This window comes from Castor canadensis, chromosome 1 (assembly GCF_047511655.1).
Source record: "Castor canadensis chromosome 1, mCasCan1.hap1v2, whole genome shotgun sequence".
Classification (NCBI taxonomy): domain Eukaryota; kingdom Metazoa; phylum Chordata; class Mammalia; order Rodentia; family Castoridae; genus Castor; species Castor canadensis.
In genome coordinates, this window is record NC_133386.1 from 9,140,547 (window position 1) to 9,161,714 (window position 21,168).

General features: G+C 37.1%; 1 protein-coding gene and 1 pseudogene across 7 annotated transcripts in view; one reads left to right on the top strand and one right to left on the bottom strand.

Annotated features, from left to right (window-relative positions):
- The window catches only part of Tulp4 (TUB like protein 4), a 203,516-nt gene that overhangs the window by 133,492 nt on the left and 48,856 nt on the right, over positions 1–21,168 (bottom strand). For 4 of the 7 annotated variants that reach the window (XM_074071412.1, XM_074071385.1, XM_074071402.1 and 1 more), the window contains exons 2-3: positions 6,091–6,178; positions 3,978–5,534 (exon numbers count right to left, since the gene is read on the bottom strand). In XM_074071412.1, coding sequence (XP_073927513.1) covers positions 3,978–4,229 — 252 coding nt within the window. In that variant the 5' untranslated portion in view covers positions 4,230–5,534; positions 6,091–6,178. Of the gene's footprint in view, positions 1–3,977; positions 6,179–21,168 lie in introns of those variants that run through there. The other 3 variants (XM_074071376.1, XM_074071366.1, XM_074071420.1) reach the window with 2 other exon arrangements.
- LOC109688385 (trafficking protein particle complex subunit 4 pseudogene) lies at positions 13,404–13,866 on the top strand (annotated as a pseudogene).

Sequence of the window (21,168 nt, forward strand, 5' to 3'; positions counted from 1 at the left end):
CTCCCCCCCCCATACATACAGATAGTGATACCAAACAACATTAGAGTCTTTTGTTTTTAAATCTGAGTAAATACTCAAGGATCATTAAACATGTAAAGGCCTCAAGTAAGCAGAGTGGAGTGGCTCAGGCCAGAGCAGCCCCAGCAAAAAGCTTGCAAGACTTCATCTCAACCAATAAAAGCTGGGTGTGGTGGCACAAATCTGTCACCCCAAATACACAGGAGACATAAATAGTATTATGGTTCAGGCTGGCCTGGGCATAAAAGTGAGACCCTATTTAAAAAACAACTCAAGCAAAAAGGGCTGGGGGGGGTGGCTCAAGTGGTACAGCACCTGCCTAGCAAATGCAAGACACTGAGTTCAAATCCCAATGTTACCATAAATTAATAAATAATAAATAATAATGGCCTCAAGAATGAAAACTGGGGAGAGATTCAAATATAATCATCCCGATACATACTTACATATATCTCTAAAAAAGAAGCCTCAAAAAAAAGCAGATCTAATGACGGAGAAGAAAACTTGTTTAAAGCCATAATTTGTATCCTTACAAAAGTACATGAAAACAGTGTTCATGAAATAATAACTAGGACAGAGGATGAGATCAAGCTGTTAAGACATAAAAAAAAAACCAAAAACAAAAACATAGCTCCCCCAGAAAACTAATTAGAAAGCTTTGAAGAATAGAGAAAAAACCTCTCGGAAAGTCAAAAAAGTAAAATTTTTAAAAATCACAAATTTATCTTAAGAGATGCAACATCAGTCTAATAAGTTACAGAAGACAGAGAGAATCCAGGGTGCAGGTGGCAAGCAATTATCAAAACATAAAGAAAAAAGCAAACACAAAAATCAGTTTTAAGAATATGTCCTAGATGCAAGTCCTTCGATAGCTCAGTTGGTAGAGCGGAGGACTGTAGTGGACAAAGAATATGTCCTAGAGCCAGGCGCCAACAATTCACACCTATAATCCTAGCTACGTAAGAGACAGAGATCAAGAGGATTGGGGTTCGAAGTCAGCCAGGGGAAATAGTTTGTAAGACCCTCTCTTGAATTACTCAACACTTTAAAAAAAGGGCTGGTGGAGTGGCTCAAGTGGTAGCAAGCTTGAGGCCGAGTCAAACCCCAGTAGCAAATATGTATATATGTTTGTCACGGGCTAAAGGACATGGTCTCCTCCTCCTATCACATTAAGAGAAAAAAGCCATTCACTGAGGCCCATCATCATGAAACTTCAGAATATCTAGGGGCAAAGAGCACATGCAAAAACTTTCAGATTTTTTTTTAAAGGTCACCACATAAAGGACTTGAAGTAATAACCAAATTTACAAAATCCTCACAATACATCAAACACTAAATTCTTTTTATATAGTAACTCATTTAATAAACCTTACAAAAACTCCTCTAGGAGGAAAGTACTATTTATAAATCAATTTCACAAATAAAAACTATAATACTTAAGATCGTAACAATACTGTGAGTAACAATACTGAATGATAGAAACAATGGAAAAATGTCTTCAAATTTTGGAAGGAGCCAACCTAGAAATCTATACCCAGCCAAACTATCAATCACAAGTGAAGGCAGAATTAAGACAGTTTTTGTAATACCGTTGTGTGTGTGTGTTATTGGGATTTGAACTCTGGACCTCATACTTCCTAGGCAGGCACTCTACCACTTGAGCCACTCTGCCAGCCCTGCAATATATAGTCTTAAAATTTATGACTTTCACATTCTTTCTTAGAAAGATACTGAAGATTATGATCCAACAAAAAGAAGGAATTAGAATAAGAAAGACAAAAACATGAGATCCAAAAACAGATCTGGCAGAAGTAAGGAGCAAAGGGATTCCAAAGAAGACGATGATAAAAGGAAACTCAGAACATCAGTTGGGCAGCAGGCCACTGAGCAAACAATCCATACAGCAGCTGTAGGACAAAATTCCCCAGATGGAAGTCTCCAAGGAAAAGAAATCAGAACAGATAAGCTATCTAATTAGTCTAAATGTGTGAAACTGCACTGAAGATTTAGGAAGGCTTTGCAATAAAGAAACCACAGGGCAATTCTTATCATAAGGAGGCAAAAGCTGAACAATAAAGGAAATGTATATATGAATTATATCCCCTACTTGTCTCATCTGGAACACTACTCCCATAGTTTAAATAATATAAACACTGAATACTGAGTGAAACAATTATTGTAATATTGCAATATTGGGATGATTAGGTCATGGGCCCAAAGCTAGACTGAGTGACCAAGAAAAAGAGAATTAAACTCCACTGACCGAATGAGAATGAAGTCAAAGTCCTAAACTTAATTCATCAAAAAGATAATAAAGTGAGCAGCCAGGACAAGGGATGGGGGCAGGGAGGCAGGAGTCAGAACACTGCTATTTTTTATTAGTAGTATTTATCCATGTGAAAGTATTAACATGGTAAAAATGAAACTCACACTACTGAGCTTTGCTGAAAGGCAGTATGTCTTTAGCAGACATTACCATGCATTACGGGAAAAATGAAGCAATCATTGAATGCAGCACTGAACTCTATGCATCCTGAGCATTCACAGTTTTTCCTCAAGGGCAGTCTCCTTGGAATGGTATTCCCAAAGATACCAAGGGTCTACTGTATAGCCAATGCTGTCAAGTCTCAGTTTTTTACATTGGTGAATAAATTCACTGAACAGAGTATCAATTTTTATGTTGACACTTGATATTTTGACATTTCTATTTAAATACAACCATCTTCTAATAGTCCTGGGAATACAACCCAGACCAAAAAAACATCCCACAAGCATCTCTTACTATTTTTTCATGAGTATGTCTGGCTCCACCTGCTCATCCAGCTTTGCCTTCCACTACCCTCCAACATTTCATCAAACTCTTCAGCATCCACAGCATTTGCCAGAGCCATTCCTAACTCTTGTTTCTCTGTTCATAATAGTGCCACTTCCCTTCACTTTTTTGAAACAGTGTCTTATGGAAGGAAAACACATCGACATGAATCCAAATCTCAGCTCTGCCATCATCTACTCTAAAACCTTGGACACTTGCATAACATCTCTGAGCCCAAGATTCTCCATCTATATAATAGGGTAATAATATAAAGTTGCAGAGTTATTATGAGGGTAAGAAAAAATAATGGACATAAAACACCTGGACAATTGTGGGCATATGATACATGACAATTACCATCAGCAAGAGCAATGTCACATCCACATGAATGATATCTACATCTCAGATGCCCAAGTCAAATAGCGCCAAAGCCCAGCAGTGTCTAGCCTAATATGGGCTCTCAAATGTTTAAGGAACCAAAATGAGTTCAAAGTGCAGCTCATCCTCTGACTCCTCTAGGAAGCTTCTCTGACCACCCTGATCCATGGCACATCATCCCCTGATCTACAATGGTGCTCAGTAGATCAGCATAGCACAATAGCCACATCTTATTAAAAAAAGGCAGTGAAGTTAACAATAGCTATGTTCAAACAACTTATAAACATGTTTTTTAAATGTGATGTTTACTTCATTCATATATTTGTTATCCAACTCTCGCCATGAAGATCCTTTTATTTACATTTTACCATCCAGAAAATTTCACTATGTAGCCCAAGCTGGTCTTGAACCCTCAAGTTTCCTGCCTCAGTCTCCTGAATAACTTAATAAAGCTAGCAGATAAAAATGAAACATCCACCAAACTCTAATAAATATATTTTATTAGTTTAAATTTCTTTCTAGGATATAAATTAGGTAAGTTTCCATTATTCCTTTCACTAAATACAATTAAGTTTATCTGCAAAAAGTACAGGAAAGTCCAAGGAAAGGATACTAAGGGAGGTGGGGAAGAGGGTTAAAACACACTACATGTGTAATGTTCGAAGACAGCATAAATGAAACCCACCAAACACTATAAAAAATGGGGAAGAAGAGAAAGGAATGAGAATAAAAGTGACCAGGCAAAAACGAAAACAAAAGCACAGCTTACCTCACTATTATGGCCCCGAAGGTTGAAGTTTATCCTCTGCGGAGTACTCCTGTCTCTGCGGCAGTGGCTGGAGGTGAAAGTCACCCCCACCACACCTCGTCCATTGCCTGTTGCCAACCAGCCTTCCTCATAGTAGCGCCTCCTGCACACAGGCTTCTCCTTCTCGCTCTTGGGAACACGCCCCTTCCAGGACAGGCAGAGGATGTTGGAGTCGCTGCAAAGCACAGGCCCATGTTCCACTGCTGCATACATACTTTTTTCAATAAATTACTTTACTTAAAAAGTAATGCTTAATACCAAAAACTTTGAACCAATTTCTTTCATTGGTTTATTTATTTTATTTTTGTGGTTATCTTGCGTTGCTTCTGTCCCCTATTTAATTAAGACTGACCTGGAACCAATTAGAAGGTCAGTATTTTATAAAGATCCACCAAATGCATAGTGAAAAAATTCCTCTATAAAAGATGATGGCAGTCTGCTAAGAAAAGGTAATGCCTAAAAAAACATGGGGTCCATTTTTATTTTCAAGTCCTTAGAAGAGGAAAGGAATGTGCTGATCCTTTGGAGAACGAGCATCATCAATAAGTGGTGATCAAGACACAGAACTCTCTTCTGTTTTACTTGACTTGGTTATTCTCATTCAGCCTGAGATTCCAGTTTTGTGTAATGTGATTCCAGAGACAAAGGGTTGCAAACACATAGATTTCAAGTAACTTAAGGCTTTAAGAATCCCTCTAGCTGGAATTTTCTTTTCATTCTGAAGTTCAGGTGTAGACAGAGAACACACAGGATCATTTTCTGAAGTCATCCTCTGCCATGTTTTCTGAGCTAGACAAATTGCTGCTGCTGAAGCTGAAAAAGATTGCATAAAGGGAAAAAAGGCACACACACCATGCAAAACAGACCACAGTTTGTGCAGACAGAAGTCCAAATTTTAGAAGAAAAACTTTCCTCCACTGATCAAAACCAAAAACTTCCTGCCTCAAAGCTGGGACCTGTGGACCCAGGGAATGCAAGGCTCCCTAGGATGACTCTTCCACTGGCCAGCGCACCCTTCCATGCCATAGAGCTAGATAGTAAGCCGCTTCTCTTGGCAGAGACAGAGGCTAAAGCTATTAAAGTGAACCAAATATTTGCCTTGGATGAGTCCTACTTCCTCTTCCTCACAAAGAGTCATGCTGCAGGATTTTCTCAACTCCTTTCTTACTTCCTAGTTACTTCTCCACTTTGCTTCTCCTAAAAAGCAAGTATTTTTCTATTTTAATGAAAAAAAGTAATTTCAGAATTAAGTCCATCAAGTAATCTTCCTCTTACATGCAAATCTTCTTAGACTCAAGAGGGCAGACAATCTCTTCATCACACACCCAGGCCAGATGAGAGTTTCCTACACCATACAGTCTCCCTAGAGTGCACTGGGCTTTGATGATGAGCGCCTTCCTGGTCACATTTAGGGCCTGTTTCCACACCTTTAGTCCAAGGAAATGGAAGCTTTGCTTGGGTTTTCCTGGATATTTATTTTGTAATTATCGATTCCAATTGCTATTTTAAGATAATATCCTATAGATGCAGAAAAGGAAAAGGGAAAAGATAAGTTAAAATTCTTCAAATATAGTTAACTGATAAAGGCAAAGGAATCAGTTCACTGTTCAGACTTGTCCCATCACACTTGAACTTGCTTTTCTCCAGCCACAACCACAGTAAAAGTTATTTTTCAGTCCAGAATCTTAAAGTCTGTCCAAATCACCAAACCCAACAAAAAATAAAGTGCAAAAAACACTTCATGACCCCACCTACAAGATCTGAATTCACATTTCTCCCTTGGTCACTTTCTCCCTTAGTTCTTTCTTTAAACTGGAGAGGTATTTTGAGGCTTAAACTGAAATTTTTTTTTTCTTCTTTTTGCAAACTTTCTTTACCTATGAACACCATATGGAAAACTGGCCATTAATGATATATTTTTCTCCCTGAGCTCCTGAGCCCAGTGGTGTCAAGTTGCTCCATTTGATTCTTAAATCAATTTTCATCAGTTATAAACTCTCAGATGTGCACAAGGATAAGCCTGTCTTCTTGTGTAAATGTGCATGTATAGAGAGAAGATTTTAAATATACACACTCTTCAACTGGTACTTGAAGCATTTGCTTTCCCAGTTACTTGAGGAACCATCAGATAATCATGTTGAAGACCCTGGAGTCTTACAGATCTGTAAAACAAAAAAGAATATAGAACAAAAAACCTTTAAGATACTGAAGAATAAAGGTTCTAACAAAATAATTGCTATAATTACATTGGAGACCCATCTTTAAGATGACATCTATCAAATGGAGCACTGATTACAGTGACTGCTAAAATTCAGGTGATAAAAGGATACATCCCTTTTATGTATGAGAAAACATACAAAGTGAGGAATCTGACTGCCACGTACCGTTTCATTAACTTGTCAGTGGCTGGGTATATCTGAATGAAATCACTGCCTCTACTCTTCTGCACTGCACTGTCCTTTCTAAGACCCTGGATCTGAATGTGTGACTTTACCCCATAGAGGTTAAAGGCATTGTTTAAGCAGACATATTCAAAAAGGAGACTGAAGGTAACTGGAAGTTACCTAAAATGATTTTTCACTATCAGTATTTCCTAAAGACATGAAGCAGCAAGGGAGTTTTCTAAAAGTCCTCTGTCCCTGACACAGAGCAAAGCACAGTTGTTTTCTCAGCTTTTAAGTTGTTGACTAACAATAAAATCCTAGAGAATCTATCCCTAGCAAATTCATCTTACTTTCTTCCCTTATCTCTTGAAGTGCAAGCCCACATCACATCCTCTGAAGAGGCTGCAAGACTGTTTCCAAAACCTCCCCACCCCACCCCCATTCCAGGAGGCCTCAGAGTGACCTTTCTGATATGCAGCAGTTAATTCCTCCATACACTGAAAAAAACAGGGCAAAGCCAGGGTGTCTGCATTTCTATCAAGTTCCCAAGAAATGCTAATTCTACTAGTCAGAGGACCAGTTTCACTTCAGAATGCTCTTAATCCAGCAGTTAAAACAAACAAACAAAAAAATATTTTGAGACGCGGTCTTGCTATGTTGGCCAGGCTGGCCTTGAATTCACAATCTTTCTGCCTCAGCCTTGGGGATTACAGTTTCACACTACAGCACCTGGCAGCAGTAAAAATCATTCATTTGATTAAACATGGATCTTTTTTTACTATTGTTAGGGTGAACAAAAAGAAGCCACCTTAGGATGCCCCCTCCATCCTTGCAGGCAGCTTACTGACACCCCACCACCCACCTTAACAACCACATCTAGCCACAAGGAAATGATAAGCTGCCACCTTGCCAAAGGGTCCAGAGCTGAGCAATTTACCTACCTAATTACCACTTATCTCCTCTATCTCCCTGAGCAACGTGCAACTGATCTACCTAGTTACTACTTATCACCTGTAGCTTTCCCTAGCAATGGTTTACTACACTCTGGAATAATTTTCCCACCCAGTGAAGTTTCCCCTCCACACAGCTGCCCTATTATCTATTCCAAATCTATAAGCAGCTGTGGGACTCCAGCTCTCTTACTGGGGACCCCCTCCGCAGAGTTCCTTCCCTGTCCTGGTGTTTGAGCCATCTCTCTGCTTCTTTCATGCCTCTTTCATTCTAACAATTATTCCATGTTCCAAAATTGTAAATGCATACAGAGAAACTTTAATGACTACAGGACTTGGAAATCCTGAGGAAAACCACTTTCGCTACAGTTCAAGTTACAAATTGAACTAGTTGCTTTTCTCAGGGTGTGCCACATTTACTAGAAAGAATGAATGACAAAGTAGCTACTTCAATTTGGATATTTGGCAGACATTTTCTTGAACATGAACAAAGTGAGCCTGTTACTTTGACAGTAGTTGTTGCCAATGATAAAAGCAGAGCTTTCAAATTAAAATTAGATCTTTGAAAAGCCAGCATCTGTCACTAAGAGCTTGCTACCTCCTCAGGGCTTAAGACATTCCTCGTGCAACTAGTGGTGATTATAATTTTTTTATTTTGTATTTAATATTTCATTGTGTGCTCTTATGGTTTGGATATGATTTGTCCCCCAAAGGTTTGTGTACTGAAAGCTTGGTCCCCAGTGTGGCAGTACTAAAAAGTGGTGAGTGGAGAGAGTCCAGTGGGAGGTGACTGAGTCCTGCAAACACTATTCATGCTGATCTCATGCACTGGGATGGGTCTCACAGGAAAGAATGAGCTCCAAGACAGGTTACTGTAAAACACTGAGCATGGCCCCTCCCTGGCCATATAATCTTTCACACAAACTTCTGCAATGTGACACCATCCTCCATGTTATGACATACCCAGAAGTCCTTCTGGGGCTGCCCAATCTTCTACTTCCAGCCTCCAAAACTGTCAGCTAAATAAATCTTTTTACTTTCTCAAGTATTTTATCATAGCAACACAAAATGCTATGTTCATTTGCATTTAATACCTATTTGTGTAAAAAATTCATTGACATATTTCAAATTCTATATTGTGACTAGCCTTTAAGGAACTACAGTTTATTGGATAGAGATGTGGCTCAAGAAGTCAATGCCTGCCTAGCAAACACAAAGTCTTGAGTTCAAATCCTAGTACCATCAAAAAAAGAAAATGATATTTGAGTTTTGTGTAATCAGAGAAAAATATGCACAACTATTTGGAAAAATAGTAAAACATTTCTTTCTTTTCCAATTACAAATCTGTGCAAGGTTGAATTTTCTTCACATGCTTGAAAAAAAAAACCAACATATTGCAACAGATGAAATACAGAAGCAAATATGAGAATCTAGGCATCTTTTAGTAATCCAGACAGCCAGACAGTAGACATATGGCTACAATGTAAAATACACTTTTAGTAAATTTTTGATTTATTAATAAAATAAAATTAAGATAAATTACTAGGTAAATATTTCTTATTCTTACTTTCTTTCTTTTTTTTTTTTTTTTTTTTACTGGGGCTTGAACTCAGCACCGACATCTTGAGCCACTCACTCCTCCAGTCCGTTTTTTGTGATAGGTTTTTTCGAGATAGGGTCTCATGAACTATTTGCCCATGGCTGGCTTTGAACTACAATCCTCCTGATCTCTGCCTCCCAGGTAGCTAAGATTACAGGCATGAGCCACCAGCACCTGGTCTTCTATTTCTTACTAATTTCTTATTTCTAAGTAAATAAATACTTAATATTAAGTAAACAAATCCTACTTTGTATATTTTTATTTATTAAATAAATTTGTTTATTTACAACTCAGTCACTACCTAGTCTTGCCTAAACATTGTAAAAACTCCAACTGAAAGGACATGAGAACAAAATCTCCAACAAAAAACATAGCTTCAGATGTTAATTCCAATGGAGAAACACAAGTAATATGAAAAAAAAAAAAGGCAACATCTCTTTTCCAAAAGTGAATGACTCCACAATAAAGGACTTGAATAATAACAGATGAAATCTCAAACAATGAACTCAAATAAACAACACTAAGAATGGCCAATGAAATTAAAGACATATATAAACATCTGAATGAATTCAAAGAGGATACAAATAAGCAGCTGAGTGAGCTAAAAGAGAATTCAAATGCGCAGCTGCATGAAATAAGGAAGACAATGCAGGCAGTGAAAGAGAATTCAAAAAGCTGCAGAAATACTGAAAAAAAAAAATCAAACAAATTCTGTAAGTGAAAAGCTGAATAATCCAAATTAAAAACTCAGTTGAAAGTCTTGCTAAAAGAATGGAACAGGGTGAAAATACACTATTAGGGACAGATGATAAAGTTGAGGAATCAGATGAACTGGACAAAGACAAAGAAAAAATTACTAAGAAAATAAGAACAGAATATGCAAGATCTCTGAGACATCATTAAAAGACCAAACCTAGAATCATAGAAGAAGTATAAGCTAAAGGCATAGATAAAATACTCAATAAAATAATAGCAGAAAACTTTCCCAGTCTTGAGATAGAGTGGATCATCCAGGTACAGGAGGCTTTGAAAACACCAAACAAAACAGGAAAGATCAGAAAAGAAATACCACCAGACATATTACAGTAAAAACACAAAATATACAGATCAAAAAAACAATACTGAAAGAGACAAGCAACAATTAAAAGCAAACTCATCATAGTAACAGCAGACTTTTCAACAGAAACTGTAAAAGCAATGAAGGCATGGAATGATATATTACAAGCCCTGAAAGAAAACTGTCAGGCTAGATTACTCTATCCATCAAAACTATCCTTCAGAATTGAAGGAGAAATAAAATCCTTCATTAAAAAAAAAAAAAAAAACCCTGCAGGAATTCATGAACACTAAACCAGAATTGCAGAAGATACTTAAATGAATCCTACACAAAGAAGAGGAAGATAAACACAACCAGGAAAATAAATTCCCAGTTAGACAAACAGATTAACAAATGAGTATTAGGGAAAAGGCAAACATCACAAAACAACAAAAAAATACATACATACCTTTCAATAATAACAATGATTAGCTAATGGTTTCAATCCTTCAATCAAAAGACATAGAATGGTAGGTTGAGGTAAAAAACAAGAACAACCATTTCTTGCCTACAAGAAACACATCTCATTGACAAAGATAGACATTGGCTTGGGGTGAACAGATGAAAAAAAAGATTTTCCAAGCAAATGGATTCCAAAGTCAAACAAGAGTAGCTATACTCAGACAAAACAGACTTCAAACCAAGATTAGTCAGAAGAGACAAAGAAGCCACTTCATATAAATAGAGCGAAAAATCCATGAAGAGGATTCAACAATTTGTAACCAATATGTACCAACTGAGGGTACACTCAACTTCATACAACAAATTACTGGACATACAAGCACACCTAGACACAACATAATAGTAGTCAGAAACTTAAAAACCTCACCCTGACCATTACATAGATCATCCAGACAAAAAAATTAACAAAGAAACTTCAAAATTAAATGAATACTATATACCAAATGGACTTAACAGACATCTATAGAAATATTTCATCCAGCAACTAAACAATACACATTCTTCTCAGCAGCCTATGAAACTATCTACAAAATAAATATTTTAGGAAATAAAACAAGTGTTAATAAAACAACAACAACAACAAAAAAGAAATAGCACCTGTATTTTATCAGCCCACAATGAAATAAAACTAAAATCAACAGCAAAAGAAACTACAGAAAATGTTCAAACACATAAATTGGACAGCACATTGCTAAATAAGTTAGGAAATAAAAATTTCCAAGAATCGAATGAAAATGAAAACACAACTTACCATAACCTACGGAATAGAGCAAAAAGTACAGAATACATGCTGAGAGGAAAGTTTATAGCTATGAGCACCGACATAAAAACAAACTAACAAACAAAAAAACCAGAAACCTCAAAAAGCTCCTAGAAAAACAAGGAAAAAACAGACCTAAAATTAGGAGGCAGAAAAAAATAATAAAGATTACGGCAGAAAATAATGAAATGGAGATCTAAAATAAATAAATCAATAAGTAAATTCATTGATACATATCAATGACACAAAAAGTTCTTTGATAAGACTGATGAATCTGTAGCCAAATTAATCACAAGAAAGGGGAAGATCTAAGTTAATAAAATCAGACATGAAAAAGGGTACATGACAACAAATAAGGAAATTCAGAAGATCATCAGGAAATAATTCAGAAACATATAATCTAATAAACTGGAAAATATAGAAGCAGTGCATAAATTTCTAGATGAATTTCTCCTGCCAAAATTGAACCAAGAGGAGATAAGCAAACTAAACAGTTCTAGAATAGGCAATATCGAAGCAGTGATAGAAGTCTACCAACAAAGAAAAGTCCAAGACCAGATGGATTCAATGCTAAAATCTCCAATCCCTTAAAGAACTAACAACAATACTCCTCAAACTTATTCCACAAAAGCAGAAAGCAAAGGATACTACCAAATTCATTCTGTGAAGTCAATATTATCCTTATCTAGAAACTCAGTAAGGACATGACAAAAAATTATATATCAATTTACTTGATGAACATATACACAAAAATTCTCAATAAAATACTTGCAAACTGCATTCAGCAACACAATTAAAAGATCATGCACCATGATCAAGCAGCTATCATTCCAGGGATGGAAGGATAGTTCAACATACACAAAAAAATAAATAAAGCACATAAACAGAATGAAAGACAAAAATCGCATGACCATCTCCATTGATGCAGAAAAAGCCACTGACAAAATTCAACATCATTTCATGATAAAAGCTGTGAAGAAACTAGGAAGAGGATCAACTTACTACAACACTATAAGGGCTATATATGAAAAACCTATAACCAACATCATACTAAATGGGGAAAAAAAATTAAACCATTTACTCTAAAGTCAGGAAGGTGATAGCGTTTACAGTACTAGAATTCCTAGCCAGAGCAATAAGACAAACAAAAAGGATTCAAATAGGGAAGGAAGAAATGAAATTATACCTATTTAAAGAAGATATGATCCTATGCTTAGATGACCCTAAAGATTCCACAGAAAAAATACTCCTAGGCCTGATTAAAAAAATACATTTTTGGAAAAGTAGCAGGATATAAACCAACATACAAAAATCAGTAGCTTTTGGGGGTTGGCAGAGTGGCTTAAGTGGTAGAGCACCTACCTAGCATGTGTGAAGCCCTGAGTTTAAACCCCAGTGCCTCCCTCCCTCCAAAAAATCTGAATCTTTGCTATATCCCAACAATGAAGAAGCTGAGAAAGAATCTCACTGTAATAATCTCATTCACAATAAATGTAAGTAAGGGATTTGTAAGACTTCTACACCGAAAACTATAAAACCTTGAAGAAAGAAATAGAAGACACCAGAAGATGGAAAGACCTCCCATGTTCATGGATTAGCAGAATACCATGAAAGTGGCTATACTATCAAAAGCAAACTACAGATTCAAGGAATTCCCATCGATATCCCAATGTTATTCTTCACAAAAATAGAAAAAATCCTAAAATTCATATGGAAACATAAAAGACCCAAAACAACAAGAGCAATCTTGAGCAAAAAGTGCAACACTGGAGGTGTCAAAAGACCCCAAATTATACTACAGATTCATAGAAACAAAGACAGTGTGATGCTAGCACAAAAGGGGACACAAAGACCAATGGAACAGAACAGAGGAGACAGAAATAAACCCACACAGCTACAGCCATCTGATTTTTGGCAAAGGAGCCAAAAAACATACACTGGTATGTACCATCAAATGGTACAGGGAAAACTGCATATCCACGTCTGTTGCCAGATGAGAACAAAGTAAAAAAGAAAAAGGAACACAGCAGAAAATTTTGAATGGAGTAGGGAAGCTTGGCAAAGGGAAGCTCTTGCCCAGTGCTAGAGCTTCCTTGACCCTTGGCCTCACCTCTGCAGTGGACCACACAGTGCTGGTAATCAATGGCATGGACGTGAACCACAACTACACGGCAAACGAGACAGTGGTTGCAAAATATCTGGGTAACTCTGCTAATAACTAAGTGTCCATTTGATTGGGCCAGCTGTCTCATCTCCAGTGAGAAACTCATACTGGCCTCCATGTTACACTCACTCTTTGCCATTGGCATGCAGCTGTCTCCTGAACAGGGAAACTCAAGACACTGAGATGTTGGAGACAGACACATTCAAGCTGCACTGCTTCCAGAGACTGACAGGGATTAAGTTTGTGGTGCTGTTTCCTATACAAGCTGGAATCAATGCTCTTCTCCAAAAATTTATGAGATTTTATCAGATTCTGCCCTCAAGAATCCATTCTACTTCCTGGAAATGCCCATCAGGTATGGGCTATTTGAACAGAACCTGAAGCTAGCTCTGCTGGTGGCAGACAAGGCTGGCATTTTTGGACCTGGGTCATAGGCTAAACCTACAATGGGACACAAATGAGAGATCCTGAAGCAGAGTTTCTGCTGTTTCCACTTCAGTGGGATCTGTTGCGGCAGCCTTGACATGTACTTGCAAATGGCAAAGTGCTGAGCCTGATCCCTGAGCTGGAATGCCATGCTCTTTCCTTCTGTATGTATCATGGTCCTATTTCCCACTTAGTACAGGTTTATTTATGGAGGAGGTAGGCCTGTAACTGTTATAATATACATTCCTTTGTGGAAGGAAGAGAGAGAGGGAGGGAAAAAGGGAGGACCTACCTCTAATTGGTTACTAATTTCCTTCAGGAATTTTCCAGAACCTATGAATATCTATTGAGTTCAAGGCAGTTCTAACCAGTTCTAATCACTTTCAATAGCTGCTTAGAGGCTAACTCAAAGTTGTCTTCAAAGACGTTTTAAGAGAGGGATACTATAAGCAATCACTTTACCATGGGGTTACTTACAAACAGAGAGAAACAACTACTTATGTGAAAAATGGCAACACAACTGCAAAGATGATGAAGTACAATAATGACTTTTTTATTTATTGTGCTCTCATTCTGCACCTATGAATTCTAAAAACATGCTACTAAGCTACAAAGACACACAGATAAGTCATACCCAGGATTAAATGATGCATTCTTACTACCATCGTGTAGTATCAAATCATTTTCCTCCCATTGATTACAGTACAATTTTTAGAGATGCAGCCCACAGAAAGTTCTATCTTATTAAGGATAACATTAGGAGAATGAAAGAAGGGGTGAATTTAACTAAGATATGTTGTAAGCACTTTGTGAATGTGACGATGTAACCCCAGTAAAACAGTAATATGATAATAAAAGAAAAAAAACACATAGAAATAAAAAGAGAGAGAGAATAGCACTGACTCTTTGACAGGCAGCACACAGAAGTCTTGAACAGATGAGCATGTGACAAGGGTCTTCTCTGCTGTGGTAGAGATATTTTTTTCTATTTAATTAATTACTTAATTAATTACTTTTACTAAACCATAAACTCCTAAAGAGTTTTTACTCTCACAAGTATCCCTACACTTAATGAAGTGACTAGTAAGGTACTGAACAGGGCAGTGCCTCAAAGTTTTTATAAGGAAGTAAGAAACAATAAATACAGACTGAATAAGGTCTTCATGTGAAGCAGGGATCAATACCAACCATTCAGAAACCCTGGATCTCCTGGAAGCATTAAGGATGACAGGTATGATGGTCTATGTGAGTAAAAGAATCCAAGGGAGAAGACTATGGGCCCACTGCCATTTTCAGAACGTTATAAGAGGTACATTTTCATAGGAAGTTACTCCATATTTGCTTTTTGAGCTTGGTCTCAAAAGCCAGTTTCAAGAACACGAGCATCTAATTATTGGTACAGAGAGGAGGGAATGGAGCTTGTGAGACAAACAGCTTGATTAGTAATTTTAAAGAGACTGAGAGCTAGATACTTCTTAGATTGAAGTAGTCATTTGAACTTGGAGATTTTTTTTTTTCAATCCTCTCTCTGTCTCTCTAATGCCTCTTTAGCTTACTGTTGATTAGTACACTATCTCTCCCTGTTTATATCTCTGAAACTTTTTTGTTTTGTTTTTATTTACTTGTTTGTTTGTTTTTCCCTTTTTCTTTAACTTCTTTGCTTTCCCTCTCCTCTCACCCTTCCATTCTAAATATCACCACTGTTATTATTATAAGCTAGAAAATACTTAATTGCACACAGTACAAGGATGATAGCACCACCAAGGGCAATGATGGGCAGACAGAAAAAACAGGGAAACCACTTTCCCCACAGCAAAAACTTAGTACAGGAACCAGAGGGAAATTAAGAAAACAGATACTCAGATCCAGACTCCAACAAAATGAAGATAAACTATGCCAAAGAACCCAATGAAGCCCACAAGAATAATTTCAAAGAAGAAATCCTACAGGTAATCAAGGAGAATTTTATAGAGATGATACTGGATATGGTTAACCCAATGTACAGGAACACTCAAGAAATTCCAAGACAACAAAAATAGAGAATTTGAAAAAGCACAAGAATAAAAGAAACGAAAGAAGCACTGTATAAACACCACAGTGAAACAAAGAACACAATTAATAAAGAGATAAATGAACTCAGGACGAAAATAGACAACATTAAAGAGGAAATGACTCAGGATATGGAAAACTTCAGAAAAACAAACAAACAGAATTGCAAAACAAAACAGAAGCCAATCCAGCAAAATAGAACAAACAGAACACAGAATCTCAGAACTCAAAGATGAAATGGTAATTAAAGGAAAAACCGAAGAACAATTAGTTAAACAACTCAAGACCTGTGAAAAGAAAATGCAAGAACTCACCAACTCCATCAAAAGACCAAACCTGAGAACATGGGCATTGAAGAGGAGAAGAGGTGCAAGCGGAGGGAATGCGTAAAATACTCAACAAAATAATAAGAGAAATTCCCCAAATCTAGAGAAATCTATTCCCATACAGTTGCAAGAGGCCTCCAGAACACCAAACAGACCAGACAAAAATAGAACTACCCCACAGAATATTATCATTAAAACAACCAATACAGAGACCCAAGAAAGAATATTGAAGGCTGTAAGAGAGAAAAAACAAATAACATACAAAGGTTAACCCATCAAAATCACAGCAGACTTCTAAACAGAAACATTAAAAGTAAGAAGAGCTTGGCTTGAGATCTTCTGGGCACTGAATGAAAATAACTTCAACCCTAGAATACTATACCCAGCAAAACTATCATTCAAAATAGATGGAGCAATAAAAGTCTTCCATGATAAGCAGAAACTAAAAGAATATGTGACTACAAAACCACCACTACAAAAGATTCTTCAAGGGATTCTGCACACAGAAAGTGTAACCCAATATAACCATGAAAGGGCAGGCAGCACCAAACTACAGGAAAAGAAAAGGCAAGAAAGTAGAGAGTAACCTCAACTGAGGTACACACAATCAAACCTCCAAACAACTAAGACAACTAAATGACAGGAATCACCACATACCTATCAGTACTAACACTTAATGTTAACGGACTTAATTCCCCCATCAAAAGGCACCATTTGAGGAAGTGGATTAAAAAGGAAGATCCAATAATTTGTTGCTTACAGGAGACCCATCTCACTGACAGAAATAAGCATAGGCTTAGGGTGAAAGGCTAGAAGAAGATTTACCAAGCCAATGGCCCCCGAAAACAGGCGGGAGTAGCAATACTTATCTCTGACAAAATAGACTTTAAACCTACATTGACCAAATGAGATAAAGAAGGACATTCCATACTAATAAAAGGGGAAATAGACCAAAAGGAAATAACAATGATCAACCTATATGCACCCCAAATCAATGCATCATTCTACTTGATGTCTACAGAACATTTCATCAAACTTCTACACAATATACATTCGTCTCAGCAGCCCATGGAACCTTCTCCCAAACAGATCATATCCTAGGGCAAAAAGCAAGCCTCAGCAAATATAAGAAAATAGAAATTATACCATGCATACTATCTGATCACAATGCAATAAAACTAGAATTCAACAACAAAAGTAAAGACAAAAAACACAACACAGGAAGCCACGAATAGCCAAGGCAATTCGAATTCCACAGAACATCAAAAACATCATTCACCATGACCAAGTAGGCTTCATCTCAGGAATGCAGGGGTGGTTCAACATAAGAAAATCAAAAATGTAATAAACCACATTAACAGAAGCAAAGACAAAAACCACTTCATCATCTCAATAGATATAGAAAAAACCTTTGATAGGATCCAACAGCATTTCATGATAAAAGCGCTAAGAAAACTAGGAATAGAAGGAAAGTACCTTAACATTAGAAAAGCTATATATGACCTACAGCCAGCATTATACTTAACGGAGAAAAACTGAAACCATTCCCTCTAAAATCAGGAACGAGACAAGGATGCCCACTATCCCCACTCCTATTCAACATAGTACTGGAATTCCTAGTCAGAGCAATTAGGCAAGAGGAAGGAATAAAAGGAATACAAATAGGTAAAGAAACTGTCAAAATATCCCTATTTGCAGATGACATAATCCTTAACCTTAAAGACTCAAAAAACTCTACTCAGAAGCTTCTAGACATCATCAATAGCTATAGCACTGTAGCAGGATATAAAATCAACATAGAAAAATCATTAGCATTTCTATACACTAACAATGAGCAAACGGAAAAAGAATGTATGAAAACAATTCCATTTACAATAGCCTCAAAAAAAATCAAATACCTAGGTGTAAACCTAACAAAAGATGTGAAAGACCTCTACAAGGAAAACTATACACTTCTGAAGAAAGAGATTGAGGAAGACTATAGAAAGTGGAGAGATCTCCCATGCTCATGGATTGGTAGAATCAACATAGTAAAAATGTCTATACTCCCAAAAGTAATCTACATGTTTAATGCAATTCCCATCAAAATTCCAATGACATTCATTAAAGAGATTGAAAAATCTACCGTGAAATTTATATGGAAACACAAGAGGTCATGAATAGCTAAGGCAATACTCAGTCAAAAGAACAACACTAGAGGTTCACAATACCCAACTTCAAATTATATTACAAAGCAATAACAATAAAAACAGCATGGTACTGGCACAAAAACAGACATGAAGACCAGTGGAACAGAATAGAGGACCCAGATATGAAGCCACACAACTATACCCAACTTGTCTTTGACAAAGGAGCTAAAAATATACAATGGAGAAATAGCAGCCTCTTCAACAAAAACTGCTGGGAAAACTGGTTAGCAGTCTGCAAAAAACTGAAACTAGATCCATGTATATCACCCTATACCAAGATTAACTCAAAATGGATCAAGGATCTTAATATCAGACCACAAACTCTAAAGTTGATTCAGGAAAGAGTAGGAAATACTCTGGAGTTAGTAGGTATAGGTAAGAACTTTCTCAATGGAACCCCAGCAGCACAGCAACTAAGAGATAGCATAGATAAATGGGACCTCATAAAACTAAAAAGCTTCTGTTCGTCAAAAGAAATGGTCTCTAAACTGAAGAGAACACCTACAGAGTGGGAGAAAATATTTGCCAACTATACATCAGACAAAGGACTGATAACCAGAATATACAGGGAACTTAAAAAACTAAATTCTCCCCAAACTAATGAACCAATAAAGAAATGGGCAAGTGAACTAAACAGAACTTTCTCAAAAGAAGAAATTCAAATGGCCAAAAAACACATGAAAAAATGCTCACCATCTCTAGCAATAAAGGAAATGCAAATTAAAACCACACTAAGATTCCACCTCACCCCTGTTAGAATAGCCATCATCAGCAACACCACCAACAACAGGTGTTGGCGAGGATGCGGGGGGAAAAACGAACCCTTTTACACTGTTGATGGGAATGTAAACTAGTACAACCACTCTGGAAAAAAAGTTGGAGGCTACTTAAAAATCTAAACATTGATCTACTATATGATCCAGCAATACCACTCTTGGGGATATACCCAAAAGACTGTGACACAGGTTACTCCAGAGGCACCTGCACACCCATGTTTATTGCGGCACTATTCACAATAGCCAAGTTATGGAAACAGCCAACATGCCCCACTACTGACGAATGGATCAAGAAAATGTGGCATGTATACACAATGGAATTTTATGCAGCCATGAAGATGAACGAGATGTTATCATTTGCTGGTAAATGGATGGAATTGGAGAACATCATTCTGAGTGAGGTTAGCCTGGCCCAAAAGACCAAAAATCGTATGTTCTCCCTCATATGCGGACAGTAGATCAAGGGCAAACACAACAAGGGGATTGGACTATGAGCACATGATAAAAGCGAGAGCACACAAGGGAGGGGTGAGGATAGGTAAGACACCTAAAAAACTAGGTAGCATTTGTTGCCCTCAATGCAGAGAAACTACAGCAGATACTTTAAAGCAACTGAGGCCAATAGGAGATGGGGACCAGGAACTAGAGAAAAGGTTAGTCCAAGAAGAATGAACTTAGAAGGTAACACCCACGCACAGGAAATCAATGTGAGTCAATGCCCTGTATAGCTCTCCTTATCTCAACCAGCAAAAACCCTTGTTCCTTCCTATTATTGCTTATACTGTCTCTACAACAAAATTAGAAATAAGGGCAAAATAGTTTCTGCTGGGTATTGAGGGGGTGGGGGGGGAGAGGGAGAGGGCAGAGTGGGTGGTAAGAGAGGGGGTGGGGGCAGGGGAGAGAAATGACCCAAGCCTTGTATGCACATATGAATAAAATAAAAAATTTAAAAAATAAAAATAACAGGAAAAAAAAGAGAAATAAAAAGGATTCAAACAAGGAGAAAGAAGTGAAATTATCCCTATATGCTGATGATATGATCCTATGTTTAAAAGACCCTCAAGATTCTACCAAAATCTCTGTATCTGATAAACACTTTTGGCAATGTAGCAGTATGTAAAACCAACATACAAAAACGATTAGCTTTTCTATATACCAACTCAGGCATAAGGTCTTGAGTTCAAATAAATCCCTTCCCAGTATTGTCAAAAAAATTAGAAAGATATTATAAATGCTAGCAGGATACAGAGAAAAAAAGGAACCCTCATAAACTTTCAGTGGGAATGTAAACTAGTACAATCGTTACAGATATCTTTATGGAGACTCCTTAAAAAACTAAAAATAGACCTACCTATGACCCTGCTATACCACCCTTGGTCATATATTCAAAGGAGTGTAAATCAACATAAAAGACAGATTCCTACACATCCATGTTTACTGCAGCACTTTTTACAATATCCAACCTGTGGAATCAGTCTAGGTGCCCAACATCTGATAAATGGGTAAAGACAATGTAGCATATAAACATAATGGAGTATTATTTAGCAACAAAGAAGAATGAAAGTATGCTTGTAAGAAAAATGCATAGAAATGGGAGTTCATATTGAGCAAGATAAACCAAGATCAAAGTCAAATATTGCATATTTTCACTCATATCTAGAATCTAGGCCTAAAATGATGATGAAGGGACATGACCATAAGAAGGAAACTATCAGGGAGGAGTCACTGGGGGGGGGGGGGAGAGGAGAGGATTGTGTAGTGAAGGGGATCAAAGTTCATTACATACACATAAATATGCATATGAAGCTACACAATGAAACCCATCAAACACTGTTTAAAAGTTGAGGGGAGGAACAGGTACTAGAGAAAAGGTTAGATCAAAAAGAATTAACCTAGAAGGTAACACCCACGCACAGGAAATCAATGTGAGTCAATGCCCTGTATAGCTATCCTTATCTCAACCAGCAAAA